At 37.2% G+C, this 24,963-nt stretch overlaps 1 protein-coding gene across 2 annotated transcripts; it reads left to right on the forward strand.

Moving 5' to 3' along the window:
• The first annotated feature begins 17,960 nt into the window (after positions 1-17,960).
• LOC113314021 (protein IQ-DOMAIN 1-like) lies at positions 17,961-23,356 on the forward strand. 2 transcript variants are annotated; one of them, XM_026562799.1, is made up of 7 exons: positions 17,961-18,203; positions 19,754-19,874; positions 20,491-20,739; positions 21,252-21,479; positions 22,034-22,147; positions 22,239-22,704; positions 22,876-23,356. In XM_026562799.1, exons 2-7 carry the CDS (start codon positions 19,788-19,790, stop codon positions 23,025-23,027), a joined length of 1,296 nt encoding a protein of 431 aa, XP_026418584.1. In that variant the 5' UTR covers positions 17,961-18,203; positions 19,754-19,787; the 3' UTR covers positions 23,028-23,356. The 2 variants fall into 2 exon arrangements, with proteins under 2 accessions (XP_026418584.1, XP_026418585.1); XM_026562800.1 differs by having other exon boundaries at positions 22,245-22,704.
• Positions 23,357-24,963: the final 1,607 nt, after the last annotated feature.

Raw genomic sequence — 24,963 nt, forward strand, 5'->3', positions numbered from 1 at the left:
TGAAATACCTCCAACTCATTCACAATTCTCGTAAAGTCCGGACAGCTAGCTAGATTTCGACCTCAGTTCTTAGCCTGAGAAACTATCTCTTGGTGATTAGTAGTCATACTTCAGATCTTTCTTTACACATGTGTAGATACACTTTACACTCTTATCACATGTCTTTTTTTGTTATCAGTGCTAGGATTGTGCCTTCGATAGCTAGATTGACATCTCCATTTTGCTGTGAGCTTAAACTGTTTTGCACATGTCACATTTGATGGAATCTGAGCTTATATTTTGACCTAGAACTTTGTAGGTACGTTCTAAGCAAACCTTCACGAGACTTCAACTCGTCCACTAGGGACACTTAGTGGTTTAAAAGGCTTAGTGCATACGCTAAATGCATTCGAGAGACCAGCGACAGTGGTATAGTTAGGATTTCCTTAGTTTTGTTTTACTTGAGGACAAGTAAAATTCAGGTTTGGGGGTATTTGATGAGTGCCAAATATGTATATATTTATCCCTTTTTGTTGGCATTTAACTCATCTTTTGTGCATTAATTCTACATTTTATCCCATATTCTGTATTTTCATTGTTTTCAAGAATAAATATTTTTATTAATTAATTTTGCATTTTTAGGTAATAAATAAAGTTGGATGAGTTGCGGAGCAAAAGAGCAGAAAAGTGGTGAAAAGCCGGGAGAAATTACGCAAGGAAGCCGCAAAGAATGGAGCGCACGTCCAAAAAGCTGGAAATGGGCTCAAGAAGAAGAAAGTTGTTCTTAAAGAAGAAGTGGGCTCAAGGTTTTCCAAGCCCAAACTCATTTCCCAAACCCATATTCTATACCCAAAAGCCTAAAACCCAAATCCATACCCGCTTGCGTCTTCAGCCGTCAGATCAGTTCTCAGAAGCATCCGACGGTCGCTCCCTTGCTGTGCATCGAAGTTTGATATCTCCGCCTAACACTACAACACCTAACTCCATCTGGCGTCGTTGATTTTGTTGTATTATTAATCCAGCGGTCGCTACAAGCTTCACTTCATCTCACCGTCCGATTGATCTTTCATCTCCCTATCCCACGGCTCAGCGTCGCAGATCATCAAACTCGATACGCCCGCCTACACCCAAGTATCGAACACCCTATACCCACCAAACGCACCTTCTTCTTTCTTCTCCATCTCTCTCCTTAGAACCCGTACCACCACCATGTCCGTCTCCATCACCACTACCCCCCCAAATCACTCCACTATTTCTCCCCAAATCACTCTACCTAACACCCATCATCACTATCACTTTTAGCATCACTAATCTCCTCAATTTCTCATCTCTGCTCACTGAAACCCTAGGTGAGAAATTGGATATAAGTGATGATTAAAGCAGCAATTGGAGCAGGAGAGACAGAAGAGAAAAGAAGATGGGTCGACGAGATGGAGCGTATTTCAAGTAGGTTTTCACCAAACCCTAGTTCTACTGATTTTGGGGGAAAATTGGGGGAAAACCCTAAATGGGTAATTGGGTATAAATTAGTGTTATGTGGAGTGTGTGAAAGACACTGTATATCTCTCTGGACTAGCCAGTAGAGAATTGAGCTAAATTTTAATGAACTTCAATTTCAGTGCTTATCAGTTGACAGTTGAAAATTATATATGTTTTGTTATCTGATATGTTGCTAATTGTGTATGAATTATCTATGTTAATGTATGTATGTTGCCATACATGGTTAGCATGAGCTAATCAGCATCAGGCCAAGGCTCAGTGAAGCCTTGTGCACTGTCATGTGACTAGAAGCTAGGATGGTTCTCCTGTTGCTGTGTTTTGATTGAGCAAATGGGAGATACCAATGCTCATAGAGCCTGTGATTGGCTGTACTGTCAAAAGACAGCCAATGCTAGGGGTAGACTAGTGAGCAATTTGGTGTTCTTCCATTTCTAGATGTATGCTTAGGAACAAACATAACCTAGAAACATGTCATTTGATTAGGACACAAGGTGGATCATAAGCCTTGGCTTACCCACCAATTCCCTTTCAGTCACTTATATTTTCAGTCCTGTGTGTTTGCAATTCAGTTATTTTCTTGCCTTTTATTTTCTTGCACTTTGTAGCTACTGTGCACTGAAGTCAGTGCACAAACTCACCTTGCCCTTGGCTTCCAAGCCTTGGTTCTTTGCTGATTTACCTTGTCTGTTATCTTTCCCTGCTGTGGTTCTTAACTGTTTCTTTATTGCTTTACCTTGCATCTTTGGTTCATGCCATTTACCTTGCTTTGCCTTGCATCATCACTACACACTTTAGCTAGGAAGACTTCTTGTATGCTCCTCTCCCTGTGGACAAACCCCCACTCATCACTATATTATAAATCTTGACCTTGTATACTTGCAAGCTTTTGTGTGTCTTTGCTTGTCACACCATTGCCCGCCTTAGGAAAACGAAACCAAGCGCGAACCTAAGCCTAAAATTTTGACTAGAACGAGACCTATAGGATAACGAGCTTAATAGGAAAGTCGTTCGAAAAATATTGGTTACTCTTTTGAGCATACTTCAAAGTTCATGATGGTTTCTGTGAGTTGAATGCGTGACTGCGCTGCCTTTTAATACCGGTGAGGCCTTTGGGTATCAAAGCTCTACCGAGCTTCCCTCGCCTCTATTCAAATTACTTTGACTCGGATTGATTCCAGAGGGGTTTGCTCAGATTGTAACGAGTTCCTTTTCGAAAGAATAGAAGCTGGTCTAGAAACAATCTAAGTGGAGCCATCATGCTTTTTGTTTGCTAGAAATTAATAGGTTTGATTTGGTTGAGTCAGCCTTGTTTTGTGATTGCATAGCATTCACTTCCTTATTCTTTTGCATGCCTGAACGTAAAAGAGACGCTCTAGGTAGATTTGTTAAAGAGAAACCTAGTAATTATAAGCGTCTTGATTACCTCAATTTAGAAAGTCTGATTCTTGAAGATTCCGTTTTTGAACGTTCGTTTGAGCAGAAAATCCCTGATATTCCAATAGTGTCAGAAATGACAACTTTGAAAGCTTTGTTAAACCCTACTAGAACTACTCGTCCCTCGTGTATCAGGTTATCTGAAACTGAAGAAAATTATGAACTTATGCCTGGAACCTTACAGTTACTCCAATATTTTTAGGGAAAGAAAATGAAACCCCCTATTTCCATGTTAGGGACTTTGAGGAAATTTGTAGTACCCTAAAAATTAGAAACCTTGATGATGATGCTTTGAAACTCAGGTTATTCCCCTTTTCCTTGAAAGATAAAGCCAAATCGTGGCTATATAGTTTGGCTTCCGGATCAATTGAAACATATGAACAACTTACATCTGCCTTTTTGAACAAGTTTTTCCCTAGGCACAAAACATCGTCTATTAGGACGCAAATCTGCACATTTTCTCAATAGGAGGGAGAATCCTTGTATAGGTATTTGAAAGGTTCAATGATCTATTAGCCCAATGTCCTCATCATGGTTTAGAAAAGGTTAGGCTAGTTCATATCTTCTATGAGGGTTTAGATTATCCCACTACAACCACAGTAGAATCCATGTGTACAGGTGGGTTTGAAAACCAAACTGTTGATGCGGCGATGGATTATTTGCATGAAATCGCCGAAAAGACCCAACAATGGGAATATAGTAGGGAATCCAAGAAAAAAATTCTTTTAGGTAGAGGAAACGTTAATAGGGTATAAGGAGGCTATGAATCAGATGCCAAAATTGTAGCAATAGCTAAAAGGTTAGAAGCTTTAGAAGTGGGTCACACTAGTGGTAGATTAGAGCCTTTTTGGGAAGGCCAGAATAAAGAAGAGCAAGCCAATGCTCTCCATAATAACACTAGATTCGATAACCGTCAGAAGTTTGACCCATATTCAGAAACTTATAATCCTGGTTGGAGAAACCATCCGAACCTTTCGTGGTCTAAAGGCCAGATTCAAGGTCAGTTTAGTAATTCTAATGCTCCCCCAGGTTTTGGTTCAGATAAGAACTATTCAGGTCAGTTTCAGAACTCTTCAGAGAATAGAATAACGAGCTTAGAGAAATCTCTTAGTATGTTAAGAAAGAGCCGGGATATGTTAGCACAGAGCCAGGACATGTTATTAAAGAGCCAAGTTAGTTTTCAACAGGAAACCAAGCAGAACTTTCAAACTAATGCTCAGACTCTTGCTAAGTTAGAACTTCAAGTCGTCCAAATAGCTAAGACCTTAAGTGAGAGAGATAACGAAAGGTTCCCTAGTCAGACTAATCCCAATCCTAGAGGAGTTCATGAAGTAGGTGCAAAACCATCGAATCAATTGAATGCTGTTAGAACCCTTAGGAGTGGCAGAGTAGTAGACAATCAGGTAACCATGCCCGATAGTGAACGTACTGTAGTTCACCCCTCAGGACCAACCATAGCTGAGGAGACTGATAAAGTTTCTGATGATGTCAATTCGGCTCCTGAGAGACCCTATTTTATGCCTATAGCCCCATTTCCACAACTATTAGTACCAACAAAGAGTGAATCCAACTTTAATGACATAATGGAGGTTTTTAGGAAAGTTACCATAAATCTTCCGTTACTAGAAGCAATTAGGAAACTTCCAGCTTATGCCAAGTTTCTTAAGGATATGTGTACGCGAAAGCAAAAGCTTAGTGTCCCTAAAAAAGCATTTTTAGCTAGTCATGTAAGTTCGATCATTCAGAACCCCACAAATCCTAAATATAAAGACCCAGGTGCGGCTACCATTGCTTGTACGTTAGGAAAACACAGGGTACACAAAGCTTTACTTGACTTAGGATCCAGTGTGAACTTACTCCCATACCATGTGTACTTAAACCTAGGGCTCGGTGAATTGAAACCTACCAAGATAACATTGCAGTTAGCTGATAGGTCTGTCAAGATTCCTCGTGGTGTGATAGAAGATGTTCTTATTGAGGTAGACAAGTTTATTTATCCTGTGGATTTCTTGGTCTTAGATACCCAACATGTCCCTGACCCAGAGAACCAGATACCTGTGATTTTAGGTCAACCATTTTTAGCTACGTCTAATGCGTTCATAAATTTTCAAAATGGTATTATGAATCTATCTTTTGGTAATATGACTATTGAGTTGAATATTTTTAATGTCAATAAGCTACATTCTGAGCTAGATGACACGTGCATTGAAGAGGTGAACATGATAGGAACCTTAATTCAGGAGTCATTACCAAACCTCATAACGGAATATCCATTAGAGAGTTGTCTAGCTCACTTTAACATGGATTTCGACGAAGATAGCAACATTGAACAAGTGAATGCTATGTTGGATTCTATTCCTATGTTAGATACTGATAAATGGAAAGCTAGGTTCGAACCATTACTAGCTTTTGAGTCTAACTTAATCCCTTGTTTAGAAGAGCCTCCTAAGTTGGACCTTAAATCTGCATTCTTAGGGCCATCTAAGACTTTGCCTGTGATTATAGCATCCGATCAGGACAACAGGCCAGAAATCGTGCTTCAAGAGAATAAGGAAACTCTAGGGTTGACCATACAGGATATGAAACATATAAGTCCTACAGCTAGTATACCTCAAAAGAATTTAGAGGATGAACCACCTGATTATAACTCAGAGAAAGCAATTGACCTTTTTCAGAAACCCGATGGTCTAGAAATTAGGAATATTGTGACTAGTCTATTTAGAGACACCCAAAATTCTAAGTTTGGGGGGTAGTGATCGTCAATTATCCCCAGTAGAAGTCCCTCACTTGGGACTCGAGCCTACTTCATATGAGGTATCACTTGAGTCTATTCAGACTCCTCAACCCGATCCTCCTGATACTGTCCAGGAGGAAATCCAGCTATTAATGTCCCGTTTTTCGGATGAATCTGTTTTTCAAGACACTCATATGAAGCCCAATTGGGTGCCCCAAATAAATCCAGTTGTCTTGCAAGAAACTTTCAATGAGGTTGTGCTCCTTATGTTATTTTTTCTGATCCTGTGCAGTTGTTTCATATTAGTGGCAGTTTTATTTGGTTTTGATGACCCGCGGTTATTTCGACTACTGATATATGATTTGAAAGATAACTAGCCATTTTATGAAACTTGATGTCTGGCTGAAGACTTTAAACTTGGCACTTCTTGGGAGGTAACCCAATCTCATGCAACACGGTAATATCTTTCCTTAACTATTTTGCTTCAAATGGTAACAGTTTCTCTTTGTTCATGTTTTTAATTTCAACTTTAGAACATTGAGGACAATGTTAGATTTAAGTTTGGGGGTAGGGGAGAAACTTTTTAGTTGCATTAATAAACTCCAGAGCCTAGAAATTATGCCTATTAAGGATGGCACTAACCAATCTAAGTGGATGGAAGCATTTTGATTGTAGGAGTTGAGGAACAAATCTAATTAGATGGAAACATCTAAAGAGTCTATTCATAAAAGCACAGAGCTTAGTTGTTAGAAATAACATGATAGCTTCACCATATCTCGTTGAGTCCTTTTTCACTTCTATTTGATGTTGTTTTGTTTTTAAACTATGTTTCTCTAAGTGATTAGGTAGGGCTCACGATTCAAGTTGTTACCAATGTTAGGGTGAATTAGAGCGATTGAGATACCAAAAAAAAAAATATATGAAAAAGTTGAAAAAGAAAAAGAAAAAAAAAAGGAAAGAAATTGAGACCAGGCTATTTGACCAAAAGGAATAAATTCAATAAAGTCGACCACTGGTACCCTTGTATATGCCAGTTGTGTTGACCTAGAGTTAGGATATCGACGACTGGTTCCCTTGTATATGCCAGTGTGTTGATATTAGTCATACTAGTATCTCAATCCATTAGGATAGGTTCATTTTGGCGGAGGCCTTCAGACAGATATGGGAAACGCCGTTCACTTAGTAAACATCAAAACCATCTATGTTTTTCTCTATATCCATCTTCTTGATCTATCCATGTGATTAGTTTTGACTCCGGATATTGATGTCCATAGTGCGACTATCTGAGTAGAGCTCTGTCACTTATATATGAATTTTAGTATGCTTGAGTGCAAACTCGTGTATAACAATTGGAATTTCGCATCAGGGTACTTCCTCGTGTAGTCAATAAGTATGTCAACCAAGGAGATTCTTTAGTGCCTTCAAAGGTTTAGCATAGATAGCTAGGGTCTGGAGTAAAGGTTTTGTGGGTATATCTCTGGTAAGCCCTCCCGAGACTATAACTCGGCCACTAGGGCCACCTAGGGGTTTAAAGGCTTATTGCATATGCTAAATGCAATCGACGATGCCTGCGACAGTGAGTTAGGATTTTATTTTCTAAATTTGATTTTCTCGAGGACTAGCAAATAATAAGTTGGGTGTATTTGATAGACACATTTTTGTGTCTGATTTGTCTTGATTCTATATATTGATAGTGCTCATTTTTGTACTTATTATGGTGTTTTATGTGTGTGTAGGCATTTTTGGCCAATAAACATTTTTGGAAAAATCGGCTCGAAAAGTTGCGTGGGCACCCCGGAGGACAGTTGCTAAACGGACCCCAAATTTGTCTAAGGAGCACCCAAGCTATGTATAACCCAAACTTGTCCGCAACACCCACTTTTGTCCATAGTACCCAAGTCAGATGATAAAGGCACCCCTACTCTGGATTAGGGGCAACCATCTTCATTATTTGAATTTTGGTTTTTGGCGGGAAAGTTAACTATCATACATGCAGATTTAGGGTTGAGGTTTTAATCGCGTTTTGAGGAGATTCAATGGCTGAAACTTATGGCAAGCATCTGTTAGAGCAAAACAGGGATACTAGGAGTGATTTCGTCGATTGAAAGTGGCTAGAAATCGAGTTAGAAGGAAATAGAGGTGTGAACTTTTCACGGGTATTTCAGGCGAGAGCTGGTGAATTTGTTGCCGGATTCAATGGATGCCGTGGATTGGATATGTCTAGCTATGCCCAAACAGGGTTGGTAATCACTTCAGATTCGGCAAATCATAGTTTAATTCGTGGGTCAAGCAAAATAGAAGCGGAAGAAGTTCACGGGTCCCTGTTTGATTTATTTGTGTAATTTCGGGGAGACTAAAGGCAAGATATTCTTTCCTAAGATACGCTTATATTTAAAGAAGAGTTTGGGATTTGTTGGAAAGATCATAAACGCGTCAAACAATTGTGGGAAGAAATTATTGCCGTGACTTGCACGGAAGGAAAACAGAGAATTAATTGGGTTCTAGAGGGTTTGGAGGTGTATAAAAGGCGTACTCGAGTCCCAAATAAGGGTATGAAAGTTTCGGAGAAGTTAGGGGAAGTTTAGATCACCACAGAGATCAACATGAGGAGTTGCAGGAAATCGAGTTCTGCTGGTGTAGAAGGAAGAACACGAAGAACATTAGACTCCTCAAGACAGTCTTTTATTCTACAACAAATGCCTTATGTCGTTTCCTGTAACTGTTTATTGCAACAGTTCTTTGTAACAGTCAGTTTGTAACGCCCGTAAACCGTTGCAAACTGTCTGCTTAACTAGTTTTCTCTTGTTTTTCACCCTTTTGAGCTATGAAAATCTATTTTGAGTATGTGAATAATATGAGGAGCTAAACCCCTTAGACGAGGCGACGGAGGAAGCCATTGTTCCATGAAAAGTGGTATATTTCTATTTTAATTAATTCTTGCAATTTCTTTTATGATTATTTGCATGGAACTAATATTGGAAAATTGATTTTTATTGAATGATTGTGATCCGTTTTGATGGAGCATGCTTAGTTTAAGTCTTTTGATGTTTCATGCTTGATGTATATAATTGTTACTTCAAAAATCTACTAGAGGCAATATATTAGAATCACTTTAAACGCAAAGAATTGCATGAATATTGATTAGATTAAATCACTTAATTGGTCAATGGTGGAATCCTGAGTCTCGGTGCTTTTTATAATCTTGATAACAACTTCATCTTGAGTTTTTATTTTAATTCAAGTCTAAAACAAATCTTCACAAGTCTGAGTGAACGAAAACTTTACTACCACTTTCTACAACAACATAAAAACCACATCAAATGAGCGAGATAACATTCATGTGTGGAGGTCCCAAAGTCGATTAGGAACAAATATAATGTTATTTGGAGGCCGTATCTGGATTTTGAAGAATACAACACTGAGACGGTCAGAAGGATCATAAACTTTTCACTGCAACGCATGGTGTTGTATAGTCCTGTCCGTAACATTGGTGTTTATTTTTGGGGGAGAGATGTGCTAGACAGTTAGTTGGTCGAGTGGGAAAGCCACCCAATCCTCCAAGAATAGCTACCGTGTATGGGTCGAAATACTTAGAGCTAAAGGAAAGAGGCTGGCAAAGGTATGGGACTAAATTCACCCCTTGTGATGAAGACCAGTATGACCGATGATACAAGAGTGTTATAGAGCCGATAATTCTTAGAGAAGTTTTACACATCTATGGTCTGTATTTCGTCGCAATAGGAAGAGCATCACCGAAATTTGATGCTCCAACACATGCACCACCAGTGATTCCAACTTTCACCAGTTATCCTACAACGAGACCTTCATATTCTTCGAATCGACGACAAACGAGATCTTCTTCCTCATCGGCTGGGTCTGATTTGCCATTTTTGAGTTGGGAGCTAGAGACTTTTAATCTTGTCGGAGAGCGTCAAATCATTCTGGTTGTGTCGTAAGGTCTCGAGCGTCTTAATTCTTATACATGCACTTCGGCAACTCAAGAACAATTGATCGAACAATTGAATCAAATGAAGTTAAGAGATATAGAAACTAGATGTATTTACGTCCAACAATTGCGCGCGTTAGGGGATACATTGAACTTCAGTCCTAATTTTTCTCAGTGTACAATAACTCCATCATCTCAGGATGTTGTGCTTGAAACACAAATACCTAATGTGCCACGATCTCCATATCATCCAACACAAGGTTCTCCAGTTCGTCATGTTCAACAATCTCCATATCGCCATCGAAGTGAAGAAGGTCCCAAAGGTTATCAAGATTATAAGAGATCATTAAACTTGGATGGGTCTCTAGTTTGTTAGAGAACTACTCGGTTGAACTCGCAAGCGTTGCTATCTCAAGCTTGTTTGTCAAGTTTAGTTGCCAAAACTATAAGTCTTGATTTCTAGTCTACTTATAGCTAAGCCTCAGACTAGGATAGAAAGTGTAGTTGAGCTCTAGACTCCACGACGTTGATCATACAAAGACGAAGAACTACTCAAGGAACTGGTGGAACTTCATCGACTAAAAGGTATATGGAGACTTGAACTTATCTATCACTCAAAAGTCTATCTAGTCTATCTCCTATCTTGAGACAAAAGTCGTATTGTTATATAGACTTCGATTATACACATTTGCTATTTCGAGCCGAGTTTATCTCGTTTATCTATTTCTCGAAATATGTGTTGGTAAGTTTTTGCTTTGGCCAAGTTCATCTTTACTAGTGACGAAAGTCATATTAGTTTCAATCACTTGAAAATTGCTTTGACGAAAAATAGTTTGTGAACAACAACTATATAACGTTCTCTAAGAATGTTTCAATGATTGAAATGAGAGTTTAGAATATGTAACCATCTTTGGATATAAGCATATAGTGTGTTCGCACATCAGTGTATAAGTCTAAAACCGGGAACCAAATGTATGCATACTTGTGCGTGTACTAAATGGTTGATGGAGACTTGGTAAGTATGCGTACCTGTACGCATAGTGGAAGTTCACGACCGTGAATTTCTGCTGAGTTTGGAAATCAAAACCAACTCAATTCGGTTACCAAAGTATGTGTACCCGTACACATACTAGCGGAAAGTTCATGTCCGTGAATTTCTGCTGAGTTTGAAAACCAAAACAAACTCAAATCCGGTTACTTAAGTACACATACCCGTACGCATAATTAAGTGCGTTACTTTCTAAAATTGTTTTGTTCATGAACTAAAACATTTATATATTAAGGAATGCAATTTTCAAACCGTGACTATGATGTTCATGTATCGATTCGAGTGAATCAAAACCAATTTTGCTTCGACTGTGTCTTGTATACTTCTATGAGATCTAAGCAATTGAACAACTCTCTAACTAGTTATTTTGAGTTATTTGAGCTAGTTGTGGTGAAGATGAATACGGTTGATATGAAAGTGCTCATATGGATAACCATTTGGTTAACTACTGTTGAACCAACTAGGTGTACACGTTTAGGTACGGTTACACAAACCTAAATGAACGTGCATTTAGTTTGTGTATAACAAGATAAGTTCGATCTAACGGTTGAAAGATATTAGCTTGAATCTAATCAGGTTTTCATCTAACGGTGAATATTGAATGCTTTGTTACCAAGGTAGCCTTGATTGTAAACCCTGATTTGAAGACTATATAAAGGAGAACTCTAGCAACTGGGAAACATGATCCCCACACCTCCTGTGTGATACTAGTTGTATAAGTTAGGTCGATTCTCCTTTAACCTTAGGTTTCTTCTCGAGACCCTGTAGGTTAACGACTTGAAGACTTCATTGGGATTGTAAAGCCAGGCCCAACTATTTTCTCTGTAGTTGCGTGATCTGATCTTGCTGTTTCTATCGTATTGAGTACAATTGTAAGATTGGCTCGAGATTAATTTCTCCGATAGGCAAGATATAAAAATAGTCACAAACATCTTCGTCTCATCGTTTGTGATTCCAAAATATCTAGTTTTGCCATTATACGATTTAGATTATTATGAGGTGATTGATAATTCTAGGCTGTTCTTCGGGAATATAAGTCCGGGTTATCGATTGGTTCCTGTTCACCTTGATTTATAAAAAGACGGAGCAAAACTCGTAGGTATTTCCGTGGGAGACAAATTTATCTATTCATGTAGACTTTTCTGTGTGATACAGATTTGTTTATTAAAGTCTTCGACTTTGGGTCGTCGCAACTCTTAGTTGTGGAGATCAACTAAGGGAATCAAGTGCATAGTATCCTGCTGGGATCAGAGACGTAAGGAGCGCAACTGTACCTTGGATCAGTGTGAGATTGATTGGGGCTCAACTACAGTCCAGACCGAAGTTAGTTTTTAGTAGGCTAGTGTCTGTAGCGGCTTAATACAGTGTGTGTTCAATCTGGACTAGGTCCGGGGGTTTTTCTGCATTTGCGGTTTCCTCGTTAACAAAACTTCTGGCGTCTGTGTTATTTATTTTCCGCATTATATTTTGTTATATAATTGAAATATCACAGGTTGTGCATTGAATCGATCAATTGGTAAATCCAACCTTTGGTTGTTGATTGAAATTGATTGATACTTGAACATTGGTCTTTGGCACCGTTCAAGTTAATTTATCTTATATTCAATTAGACTCGCAGATTTCTATTTGCTTGAGTAAAGTATTGAATCGAGAAATTGAGATATACTTTTATAAGGTTGAGTCTGACTGTCTAATTGATTCTCTTAAAAGTATATTGGAGTTTGTCCGTACAGATTGCTAAGCGAAATATTGGGTGTGGCTGTTAGACCCCCGCTTTTTCACAGTTGATCCTTCATGTCCATGGTTGGGAAACCAAAGTGGAGGAGGAGATGATGCTCAAGGGTCTCAATCTGCAGGAATTTATGGTGGATTTGGAAGTTTCATGCAAGGGGGGACGTATTACATGAACTGGAGTGGAGCCGAATAACTAAAATTATCCTTAATTTTTAATATTTGTAAGCTAAAATTATATTAATTAATGTAACTGTTACATGTAATCAGTACTAATTTATCAAGAAATGAAATTATAACTTAATTATAACTTTCTCTGGAGTAGTATTTGTGCTTATCAATACCCAAACGAGATATCAAAAAATCCTTTAAGATTGCGTAATGAGCTTCAAAAGTAAAAATTCTTTTTTTCCATCTTCGCCATTCTTTAGAGCTTACAATACAACTTCATCATTTGTCTCACCCCTCAGTCTATAACGACCAACTAGCCGAACCAAAGCTATGGATTCTCCAACTTCATCTTTTATATCTCCAATTCGGCAAAACAACCCAGCCGCATTGCGATTGTTGGGGTCGCCAATATCATTGCAGAAGTTGTCAAAGATTCTATGGATATAACTCATACTCATTACCCCATTTTGACGATGTTCTGCACACCTAGCCGGATATAGAGCGACGTAGTTTCGACAGAGCGACAAATCTTCATCCATCGTAAATTCAGCTGAATTGATATATGGTCGAGCCATTGCTCAGAAAATATATTGGTGTACAATGCAGGTGTGATTTTGGAGTTGAAATCAACTCAATTTATAGGAAGAGGATTTTTTGGATGTAACTAGCCGTTGTCGGCTTAATATAAAACGACCGGCTCAAGATGGAACGATACTCGGTTTCTTTAAGACGAGTCTCGGCGCAATATGTCCCTGTCGTCTCAGATTGAGTTGATCGACTCAATCTGAGACGTGATGTACAAAATCTTTTATTTGAGGGTTTCCTCATCCATTTTAGTGGTTTGCTAGTCCCATTTTAGACGTATAATCAGCAAACCAAGCTGTTTGACTTTGATGTGCCAATTGAAGTTGCTCTAGAGGATTGATTGTCTAGGGACATGGCATTAAACAATTTGTTCTCAGAGTCATTCAAGAGACAAATTCTATAATGTCAGCACTCAGCAGTAAAGTCTAGAGTTAGGTAGGGAACTCTCTAACACCCACGTTAAATTCAAAATCCCTACATCAGATAAATCCCCATTACGACACGTGAATTAGTTTAAATAATTCACACCAAAAATATTATTTTATACAAGATCAACGGTTAAGGAAATTTCACATAAAGAAAACAGTCTTAACATTTGGATTCTAGAGGCTTAGGTTCACCAATCATTCTAACTTTAACCAAAAACATTTGACTTATTAGATTTTCCCTCCACTTCAAGCAACTGGCAGAACTAACGTGCCCTAGTGTTAACATGCTCTAGTCGATATCCATCTTAAAAAAATTTTGACGTTTAGTCCCATTTTTATTGGGCTTTAGACAATTTAGTCCAGCGTCTTCAGACCTAATACTTGCTGGTCCAAATTTCTCCTCGCATAAACAGTTCAGTCCAAACTTGGACGAGTTAATCCAAACTATTCCCGATCCAGAGAATCATACATTTCCTTGTTACCCTAAATATCCTGTTAATTTTACGCATATAGATTAAAAGAGAGAGAGAGTCTAGAAGTTTTAGATCTGAGATTTTTGGCGAGAGATAAGGCGATGTGGGTTTTTGTTCTTCATGATTTCTCGTTTTAGAGAGATAGATTTCGAATTCTTCAATTTCCTACATTTTATTTTCTTCTGCTACTGCTAGTAACTTACTAATCTTCATCAGTTAATTCGAGTTTTACGTGTCTCATCAACTACGCGATTAAGAAAAAACCATTATGACAGATCCAGTAAGTTCTCTTATTATTTGACTTCTTTGGATTTTTTTTGTGAAATTCTGCAGTTATTTGTTCACCTTAAGCTGATTAATCAAGAGATGTGAATAGTTGAATTTCGTTTGTTGTAACTATTAAAGGACGACTGCGACTCTACATGCGAAAATCGACATGAGAGAGCTTGATAAACTTAATTTAGTGAAAATATGGTGAAATTTATATGAATCTTCTATTTTCGTTGCTCAATTTTTGTAAACATTAATGTTTATTTCATCGATTTAATTTTTCTTAATTTACTGTATGGATATTGAATTTACAACATATGGACTTCATAGATTTTACTTAGTAGACTAGTGTACAAGATGGTACACTGCAACATAACCAGTGCACAAGAAGGTACACTACAACATCAGAATTTTGTTGCATCATCGCACTTGTGATTCTATTTGTTTCAGACCATTTTTACCTTTATGTATTCAACAATTCAAAGATCTGATTTTTGTTTTGCATGATTACAAAAGTTGAATTTGATTCCGATTGGCTTGATTTGTGTTAATTATGAGGTTTGTTTTGATGTCGCAGTTTGTGGAGGACAACATGTCCCAGCACGACGATATGGACTACATGGGGGATGATTATGAAATGGATAATGTATAAGACGACATGGATAAAGAATTCCACAATATATGATTTTGAACCTAATGAGGATGAGGATGACCAATTGGTTTGTCTTTTCAACCCACTCTCTAGTTTTGTTGAATTTACTGCATTGGGTTTAATTACTTGATATATGATTTTGCTATGGGTTGATAAAGATTTTATTTGGATTCTATTCGGACTAATAAAATAACGGATATGAGATGATACAAGATGATTTTACTTGGATTCTCCGGTAATTCTTAATGTGTACTTTATCGTACACATGTATTTTATTTGGATTTAGAAATTTTTTGAATTAGATAACTCTTCTTATGACTAAGTCCCCATGTTGATCTTAATATTATATCAAAGTTTTTAGTCTTTTAGTCCAGAATTATGAATTAGAAAATATAGTGGTGTTATTAAGCTCAACTATTGAAGAGTCACTTCTTGTTGGTTATGATAGAAATTAGATGTGTACATATTTGTACACCTATGACATAAGTGTATATTGTAGTACACATGTGACAGAAATTGCATGTGTGCATAATAGTCCACTGTAGGACTCTTAATCAAATTTTAGTGAACAATATTTTTTCATTTCTTAGATGTCGAATCAGTGATGCTATGAGTCACTTACTATTATGACAGAAACTACATATGTACATATTAGTACACTTACAATATAAGTGTACATTGTTGTACACATGTGATAGAAATTACATATGTACATAATAGCGCACCTGTAATACAAGTGTACATTGTTGTGTACTTTTTAATACAGGTGTACATTGTTGTGAACATGTGACAAAAATCACAAGATGGTGGACATATATCGCATAAGCTTATGTATGCGTTAGTTTCAAGTTAGTATTAGGGTTTTATGAAGGTAACTATATGTGTGTACTTTAGAAGTTTGTTAAATGTGAAATATTTTGAACAAGATAAATTCATTTGTGAGGTGTTTTAGAAAAGACTAGTTATTGAAGTTTTGTTGTTCTCTTCTACTTGTTACAGGAAATTGATGCTATTGACAATACAGATCTCCTCCAAGATATGTGAATAAGGTCTTTCTGCAATAGTTGGAAGGCTTAATCTGGTTTGGGTCGATTCTGATTAGTCGGCTGAATGAGGCTTTCATCGTGCAATGGCTCTTGCTGGTAGTGAATTTTTAGAGGTTAGATTTATTTATTTTTTTGTTAGCTCTGTACATGAATATTTGTGACTTTAGTTTCAACTTCTACTGAAAATATGCTGTCAGCAAGCAAAAGGTTGTGAGGCAGAGAAGGGGAGTTTTTACTTGATAAACTAACCCCAAATACAAGTGTACAAATTGGTGCACCTCTAATACAAGTGTACATATTGGTGCACCTGTAACAAGATGAGTGCAGGTGGATTTCATTGTCATTTCATCCTAGAAACAAGCCTTTTGTAGGAACTAAGATGGTGGATTTCACTGTCATTCTCATCCTAGAAATAAACATATTTTATTTTTCTTTGACCAAACCCAAAATAAACATACCTATCATTTTTAGTAAACTCTAAATAACAAATATGCCTATCTTTGTGAAACAAATGAGTGCCTAGTTATATAAGAGCTTGCAACTAGTATTATGAAGGTTCCTTTATTTTGTGAAATTGTTAAAATATGTTTGGGTTTCTTTGAATTTGTTTGTTCTGGGGATTAATCTGATTACTTTATTTGTTATGAAGATGGAAGAAATATTATAACTGGTTCAGTGGGCTAAGGTGTGAGAACTCATTTGGAACAAATGCAAACACATAGACTTTTCCAATGATTAGACCGAGTAATTCATGCGAAGGTGGAAGCAGAGTTGGAGCTGCAGTTGTTTCTGGGGTTGAACATGCTAAATTATCAGGTGCATTTGAGACACTGGCAGCGGATATGCTTCCTACAACTGATGATTATTGTATGCACAAGGATGAGCCTGATTGGGATACACCAACGGGTGAAGTCGCTTATGTAGGTGATGCAATTGAAGATATTCGTCAAGGCAAGGTTTGTTCTTTCTTAGCTCTGATCACTTGCTCTTTTTACCCAAAAGTACTAGTGAAACCGTGAAAGTGATGATACCCACGGCTCTTTTTCTTTTCTTTTTTGAGCAGACAGTTGCACCCGTAGCTCAGAACTGGGTTTGATCTGGTATGATCAAGTTGTCCACGTTTTAATTCAAATTTTCTGTTGGGTCTATCTTGCAGATGGTCATTGTTGTTGATAACAACGATTGAGAAAATGAAGGAGATCGAATAATGGCAGCAGAGTTGACAAAATGGTCATTGTTGCGGGTTGTATGTGGTGTACAAATTGGTGCACTTTATCTTGTCTTTTGATTTTCTGGATTTTTGTGGACATGTACATGCTTGTACGTCAATGTAAACTAAGATTTTTACAAAATGAGAATTATAGTCATATGGGTACTCTTTTTGTAGCTCTGGAAAGAACTTTCCGAATATATAAAGTTTGTGAATTTTAGACAAATGGTTCGAAAGATAAATTGTTTTTAATTTTTTTATGTTATTTAAAATTGCTGACATCATTGTGAGTCATTTTGGACTAAACTGTAATGTTTGGACTAAATTGTAAATCAGGAAGATTATATGTGTACTTTTCATATTTTAAATAATTTTGGACTAAATTATACCTAGTTGAATGAGTGTGGACTAACTAGTATATTTGGATGCGATTTTGGACTAAACCGTATTTTCCCTCTTAAAAATCGTGGAGTAACTCCCGGGGAGTTGAGTCGCTGAGACAAAGCGCCACGACCTAACATTTTTCACGTGTCGTTTCCTTACTGGCTATTGTACTTCCCATAATGTGACTTCACCGTTGCGCATTTTATCACAAAGAAACTTAATCATATGCCTCCGAACATCAAGTTTGATGCAACAGTTGAGGACAGGTTTATTAAATTTGAAACTGGGTCCCACGTTTAACAAAATTTAGTAAGTTGTCCTTTTACTGCTATTATCAGAGAAAACTTTAACGTTAATTAATTAGTTAACGTTAAAGTGCAGAGAGAAAGAGGGAGTGATGAGGAGATTGTAGTAATATATATAGAGAGAGAGTTGGAATTGGATCGTGGAAGTAAAAAGCCAAATAGAGCGGAAAAGAAAGAATTGGTTATTTTGAATTTGACGTTATCTGTTTTGATGATTAAAGATTTCGTTTCGTTTTGCTTCATTCCTGCTTCATCTTCTTCTTCTTCAACAACTACTACTAACTAATGGAAACTTATACACTCACAGGTGAGTTTTTATTTAGGGTTCTTATTTTGCATTTTGTTTCTCTTTGATGAGTTGCTATTGTTGTTGTTTGATTTTGATTTATGTACAAGTGAATTATTATATATGTCAACTTGTTTGGCGGAATAGTATTTATTAGATCTACATTGTACTCCAACTGAGTTCTCGTGATAATCTAGTTGTTTTCTTGCTGTAACTTTTGTGTTTTTGTTTCTGGGAATGTTATCTTCTACTTTTTTTTCATGTGTTTATAGAAGCTCTTGTACACAAAGAGAATGCCAAGGGTGATCAATTTATTTTTTTATTTTTGCTGAAAATGAAGGGTTTTTCTTTATATTTTTGGGCTTGGAGTCGTCAAATTCAATTTGAGAAATCAATGATATAGTGATTCTGGATTCTCGTTCTTTTAGTGTCTTTGTTGGAAATTAAGTGGAAGCAAATAGAATTTCACGGATGTTTTATTGTTAACTTATGTTCCCAATTTGTAGTCTAAGTTGGTGACCCATTCAAGGAAATTCCTGATACAGGTGCCAATTTCTGGATGATCTTGACCTCATTCTTACTTAGGTTTTTCTAGGATGGATAGGAATTGGTTGGGTTTCAACTTTTTGGTAAGAATTTATCAGGGAGATTTTGGGTTTCCAATGGAAATGGTGTTTCTTTTTTTTTGGTTACGGTATATGACCTAGTGATCCCGTGATATAAATTGTGTTCCATTCGTATTTGTGAATTTCATAATCGTGTTCCTTTAAGTGACACTGGAAGAGTGTCTTCAAATTCATTTGCATTTATCAAGGTTTAGTAGTTGTATTCATGCTTGTGGTTCTGATTTATCTTACATAGATTATATTCAAGTCTTAACGACCTTGTAAAACAAAGCAACACTGTCCTTGATTATAGACCTTAAGGGGAAGTAGGAGTCGCAAAGTATAGGGTATTACTACTCTAAAACCTAAACAATAAACATGTTCGAGAAGGCTCTCATAGCTACCAGAAAAGGGATAAGAGTACAAAACAGTTAATCACTATTCTAATGGTCAAGCTCTTGCTTGAATACAATCTAGAAAACCTTGGGAATTACAATTTCTTCACTGCCTCATGTATAGTTTTGCTAGAATTATTCAAGGATTTGTTAACTTGATTTAAAAGTGTCTGAAATTTATCGCAGAAAAGTGGCGGTAATACTACTATAACCAATGTATTGTTTGTGGGAGCAACTAGCAAGATTTACGCTCCAGCAAAAAATAGTTATTTAGGTGTGGGATAATGGTGGTGTTGCTGGTGGTTAATTAGTAACTTTAGAAGAAACTTATCCACTGAAAAGACTATTAGTAGTCATTTTGGAAGATTAAAGTACCTAGTAAATAACATAAACTGGGTCAGTATTAAGTTAGTTCAAGCCTTCAATGGTTTTCTTTCATAATTCCTTTCTAATTGCAAATGTGTCATCATATTAATTTTTTTCATATTTCCTTTCATGCATTTTGTCCTGCTATGCTAAATTTTGATCTAAGTGCCACTTAAATACTGATATTTGTTTTCTTTCTTGGCAGGTATTTATTTCTGACAGCTTAATTAACTGCCGTAATGGGTGTGAAATGGCTTAAAGCACTTGTTGGCTTAAAAAAGCCTGAAAAATCACAGTTTTCCGAGAAGTCAGAGAAAGATGAGAATGTGAGTAGTGCATTCTTTCACTTTATACTAAATAGTAACTTTTTGGTGTTTCTGTGATTTCTGCTGCTTTGTACTTTCCAGTACTGCTCTTTGGCATGTTGAAATAATTTTATTGTCCTGTCTTTTATGGCTTCCAACTGTAGCCTTTAGCTAGATTATAGGAGGGAACTACTCATGTTGGTGGTTCTTGTTAATTTTTAAGTATGTGATTTATCAGCGGAAAAGATTCAGAAGTTGCCATGATTCCGAGTAACCAATTTTTGAGTGACTGTAATTTGAAGTTGCTCACGTGCTCCATAATCTCTAAGTAATATAAGCAAGATTCTACATTGTTGTATACTTAAGCTGTTGATTTCCATTGCTGTTTATCTTTCGAGGACCATTTTTGGGCCAACTTTGCTGTTCAACTAGTGCTTTGTGTATGATGCATTTCATTACTGCCTGGCTAGACTTTTCGCACATTTGACATATCTGGCTTTTAATGAGCGGTGAGTATAAATCGTTCTGCAACCCAAAGAGGCCTTGTTTAGTTGTTTTATATAGCATGGATCCCGCCTTCGTTTTCTGCATTTCTTTGTTTCTCAAGCACTTATATCTTCTTTTCTTATAATTACAGAAGGCTTCACCTGGTAGTCGGTTTTGGCATCGTAGAAAACAATCCATCCAGATTGATAATAATATACTCAAGGAAGAGTTTTCCCTAGATATAGATCCAAAAGTAGGAGATGACGGTGTTCATATTGATTCAGATAATGTCAGCTCTGCTGATAGCTCACTCCAAGTACAGGATGTAAATCAAACTAAAGTGAATGAGGAAGAGGAGTGGGCTGCCACGCTTATACAGACAGCTTTTCGAGGTTTTCTGGTATGATTATTTCTATTTGCATCATCAGTACATTTTAATTTGTAGTTCTTTCTCGGATCATTCTATTGTTGGGAAAAAACTTAACATAGAGTTGGTGATGTCCACTGTTACTAATTTTTGACTATGAACTGAAGATTTTCTCTTCGACTATTTTGTAATTAACAGTGGTCCAGGATCGGGTCATTAACTTGTCGAAAACTTCATCACCGTTTGCGCCCATATCTCAAAAATATACTAGGGTCCATGATAATAGTAATGAAAACATTTAACCATTGCAACCCCCTCCATTGGCACCTCTACATAACCTAGTCGTTCAGAAGTACTTTCTAAAGCTCTTTGGGATCGTTTTGGGTGAGAAACGCTTCTGGAGAGTATGATATATATATGTGTTATATTCAAGTCAGTATTTTAGACATGGGTTTCAATACCCAACTAAGTTGGGACTTCAAAAGGGGTTGCTTGTTGGAGGAGAAAGAAAGGATTCTGTTGAAATTTCCATTTTCTGTTTGCAGGCAAGACGAGCGCTGAAGGCCTTAAAAGGATTGGTGAGGCTCCAGGCACTTGTTAGGGGTCATGCTGTAAGAAAGCAAGCTGCAATAACTCTTCGCTGCATGCAAGCTTTGGTTAGAGTTCAGGCTCGTGTCCGAGCAAGGCGTGTTCGCATAGCATTGGAAAGTCAGTCGTCACAACAAAAAATTCAGGAACAACTTCAGCATGAAGCTCACGTAAAGGAAATAGAGGTAAGACTGTCAGTATGCTGCTAAGGTCCATGTTATATATACAATTCCCATGGTTTGTATCTCAGAACACGTCAGTTGTCATGCTACTACATGTTAATGGAAATTTGATCTCAAATCGACCAAAATATTTGAAATGGATCTTAGTTCGGCCAGATATATAAGCGAGTTAAAAAGTAATCTGCCTTCCAATAGAATCACACTCTTAATGGGACACCTGTTTTTTGTGACATTTTTAACCTCTGTTTGCATAATTCTCTGACAGGTAGTGTTGAAGGATGCTTACTTCTCCCTTTGAATAACAACTTGATACTTGTTGACATGTCACGTAACTATTCTTCATCTTTATTAAACTTTAGAATTAAAATCCCCTGTACCGTCATTTCAGAAATTCCTTTTTCTTCTTCCTGACTGCGATGATGTTTTGTACCTTCTTCTAGCCCTCTTATACTTATTTCTGGTAGTGGTTGCCCTTCTTTGTTTCCAGTAGTGGGCACCTGATTGATTAGCTGAGTGATTGTATGTATGTCGTTATTGATTGTTGAATATTGATGCAGGAAGGATGGTGTGATAGTGCTGGGTCTGTGGAAGAAATTCAAGCTAAGTTGTTGAAAAGACAAGAAGCGGCAGTTAAGCGTGAGAGAGCAATGGCATATGCTCTGGCTCATCAGGTAATTAATGATGTACAAAAGCATTTGTCCTCGTTACATCTGAAGTTGTTTCGTGTATAAGTTGTCTTAGCCTAAAACCATCACTTCACAGTGGCAGGCTGGTTCAAGGCAGCAGGCATCCCATACTGGATTTGAACCTGATAAAAGCAACTGGGGTTGGAATTGGTTGGAGAGATGGATGGCAGTTCGTCCATGGGAAAATCGATTCCTCGAGATTAATTCAGAAGAGGAAGAAAACGGAATCACGAAGGATATGACTAGCATCAAAACAACATCGTTCACAGCAGTCAATAAGAAAGCCAGTTCACCATTGGATTCCTCAAATAAAAATCTATGTGCATCTCATTCTGATGGAACCGGCTCTTCATCCGGCCAATCTGCTAGTATTTTAGCAACAGTGGGAACACCACCAAGCATGTCAAAGCCCAATATGTCTCCAGTGGATCCAATTGAAGAAACGAAGACACGATTAGTAGCCAGATCCTACAGTAATCCAAAAGAAAGACCGAAACAACACGACAAACAAACAAACAAGCGGCTGTCCCTGCCTAACAGCGGTAAGTCTTATATACATCAGTGTTGCAAATTAACTCAGTTTGGGTTAACAAAGTTGACTCTAAAATCTTTTAAGAAAGTTGGTAAGCAGTTGAGAGTGGTTTGAAACATTAGCAGCATTAACAACTTCTCTATCTATGCTTAAAGCTCTTGTTTATAATGTTCATTAACAGGTCTTGGTCCGCAATCAGCCAGGCGGCTCAATAGAGCCATTGCCAGCAAAACCCCGGATTCAAAGAAATTCATCAAGGATAAACCAAAGGTAGATGTTGATTCCACCCGGCCAGCAAATACAACCCGACCAAATGTTCAGGTGCGAATTTGAGGAACTCATTTGCAATTCTCTATACTCATCTAGTGGAGCAATTGATGGATGTGATCCTCGGGATTTCCTGCTTAGATACAGAAAAGGGCCCGAGAAGAGTTTTTCAGTAAATTAAATACACATTTGTGGATCCTTGAAGAATACAGTTGCTGATTATCATGTAGTGTAATCCAAAGAAGAGCTATTCAACCTTGGCTACTTGGTTGGTTGTATACTAAATTGTTAATTAGAGAGGTTTGTATAAGTAGAGAAATCAAGTTTTCGTATTATCAATCTTGTTTGAGATTTTTCTATTATTCTAATCATCTGCCAATGATATCTTACTAGAACGAATGTTTCGTGAGTAAAGCCAATTGAATGTATGTTATGGTAATAACCAATTAGACTCCGATGGAAATGTCAAACGCCCCACTGAAACCTTAGTCAAAAAAGCTAGAAGGCTGTTATTGGGGCGTCATATTCCATTAGAGGGGTTTCACCTAATAGGACAAAAAAAGGTCATCCAGATTCCAGAAGTAATATCAAGAACCCCTTATCTCAAATAATTTTGTAATGACCGAACAACCCTTTAATTAATTTTAATTTAATTAATTTCTACGGTTGGAATCAATGTAAACCTGGACGTAAAACCAATTTCTAAGGTTGGAATCAATCCAAATCTGGACGTAAAATCAATTTCTACAGTTGGAATTAAAAGGAACCTGGACGTAAAACTACATGCAAATAAAATTCTACGGTTTAATCCAAACCTGGGCGTAAAATCAATTTCTACAGTTGGAATCAATCCAACCTGGATGTAAAACCAATTTCTACGGTTGGAATCAATCCAAACCTGAACGTAAAATCAATTTCTACGGTTGTAATTAAAAGGAACCTGGACGTAAAACTACATGCAAATAAAATTCTACGGTTTAATCCAAGCCTGGGCGTAAAATCAATTTCTACGGTTGGAATCAATCCAACCCTGGACGTAAAACCAATTTCTACAGTTGGAATAAATCCAAACATGGACGTAAAGTCAATTTCTACGGTTGGAATTAAAAGGAAGCTGGACGTAAAACTACATGCAACTAAAATTCTACAGTTGGAATTAATCCAAACCTGGCCGTGATTTCTTCATAAACTAAAATTACGTCTAGAAAAGAAGCACCGAACCTAGACGTAGCACTAGCAGAAACGTTACTAAAACTCTAATTTTACTTCAATTTCATTCAATCTAACCTATTTTAAACACAAAAACGAGTAAACAAAGATGGATTTGTTCGATTATTACCTTACATACACCATGGGTTTGTTCGATGATATGAATTCAAATGGATTTATTGTTGAAGAGGATGAAGAGAAAAAGGAGAGGAAGAAGAAGAGCAATTGAAATGTGAAGAATGAAGAATAAAAACTAGGTTTTGTGTATGTTTTTAAGTTTTAATTTTAATTTAAGGGTAGTTTGGACAGTTGCTATTGAATCAAAAGTACCCCATAACCAGATTTTTGGTCATTAAATATCCAAATGAAATTCCTCTATTGGATGGTGACGCTCCAATAATAGTCTTGTATGACCGTTTGTCGATACTTTCGTCACTACACCCGAAAGATGCAACTAAGCAGAAATTTTGTGTTGAAAATTGAAATGTACTACTCCGTTTCAATAAAATTGATGTTCACGTAACGTTTTCAAATAAAGACAGGTCAGCCAATCCATAATTCCACAGGATAAAGAGATAATACACGTGGCTAAGTAGCTCCACTAGGACCACTACACGCTAGTAAAGAGATGTCGTATGGACCGTATGGTGTGGTGTCGTGTTGGTGTTCATTCCACATTATTGGCCTGTGGCGCACGACGGCACGATAGTGCTCCCTAAATCAAACCATCCACTTTTCTTGTGCCGTACGGTGCTTTTGTAATAACATACTATTTTTGTTTCAAAATAATAGG

Source organism: Papaver somniferum, chromosome 9 (assembly GCF_003573695.1).
Source record: "Papaver somniferum cultivar HN1 chromosome 9, ASM357369v1, whole genome shotgun sequence".
NCBI classification, from domain to species: Eukaryota; Viridiplantae; Streptophyta; class Magnoliopsida; order Ranunculales; family Papaveraceae; genus Papaver; species Papaver somniferum.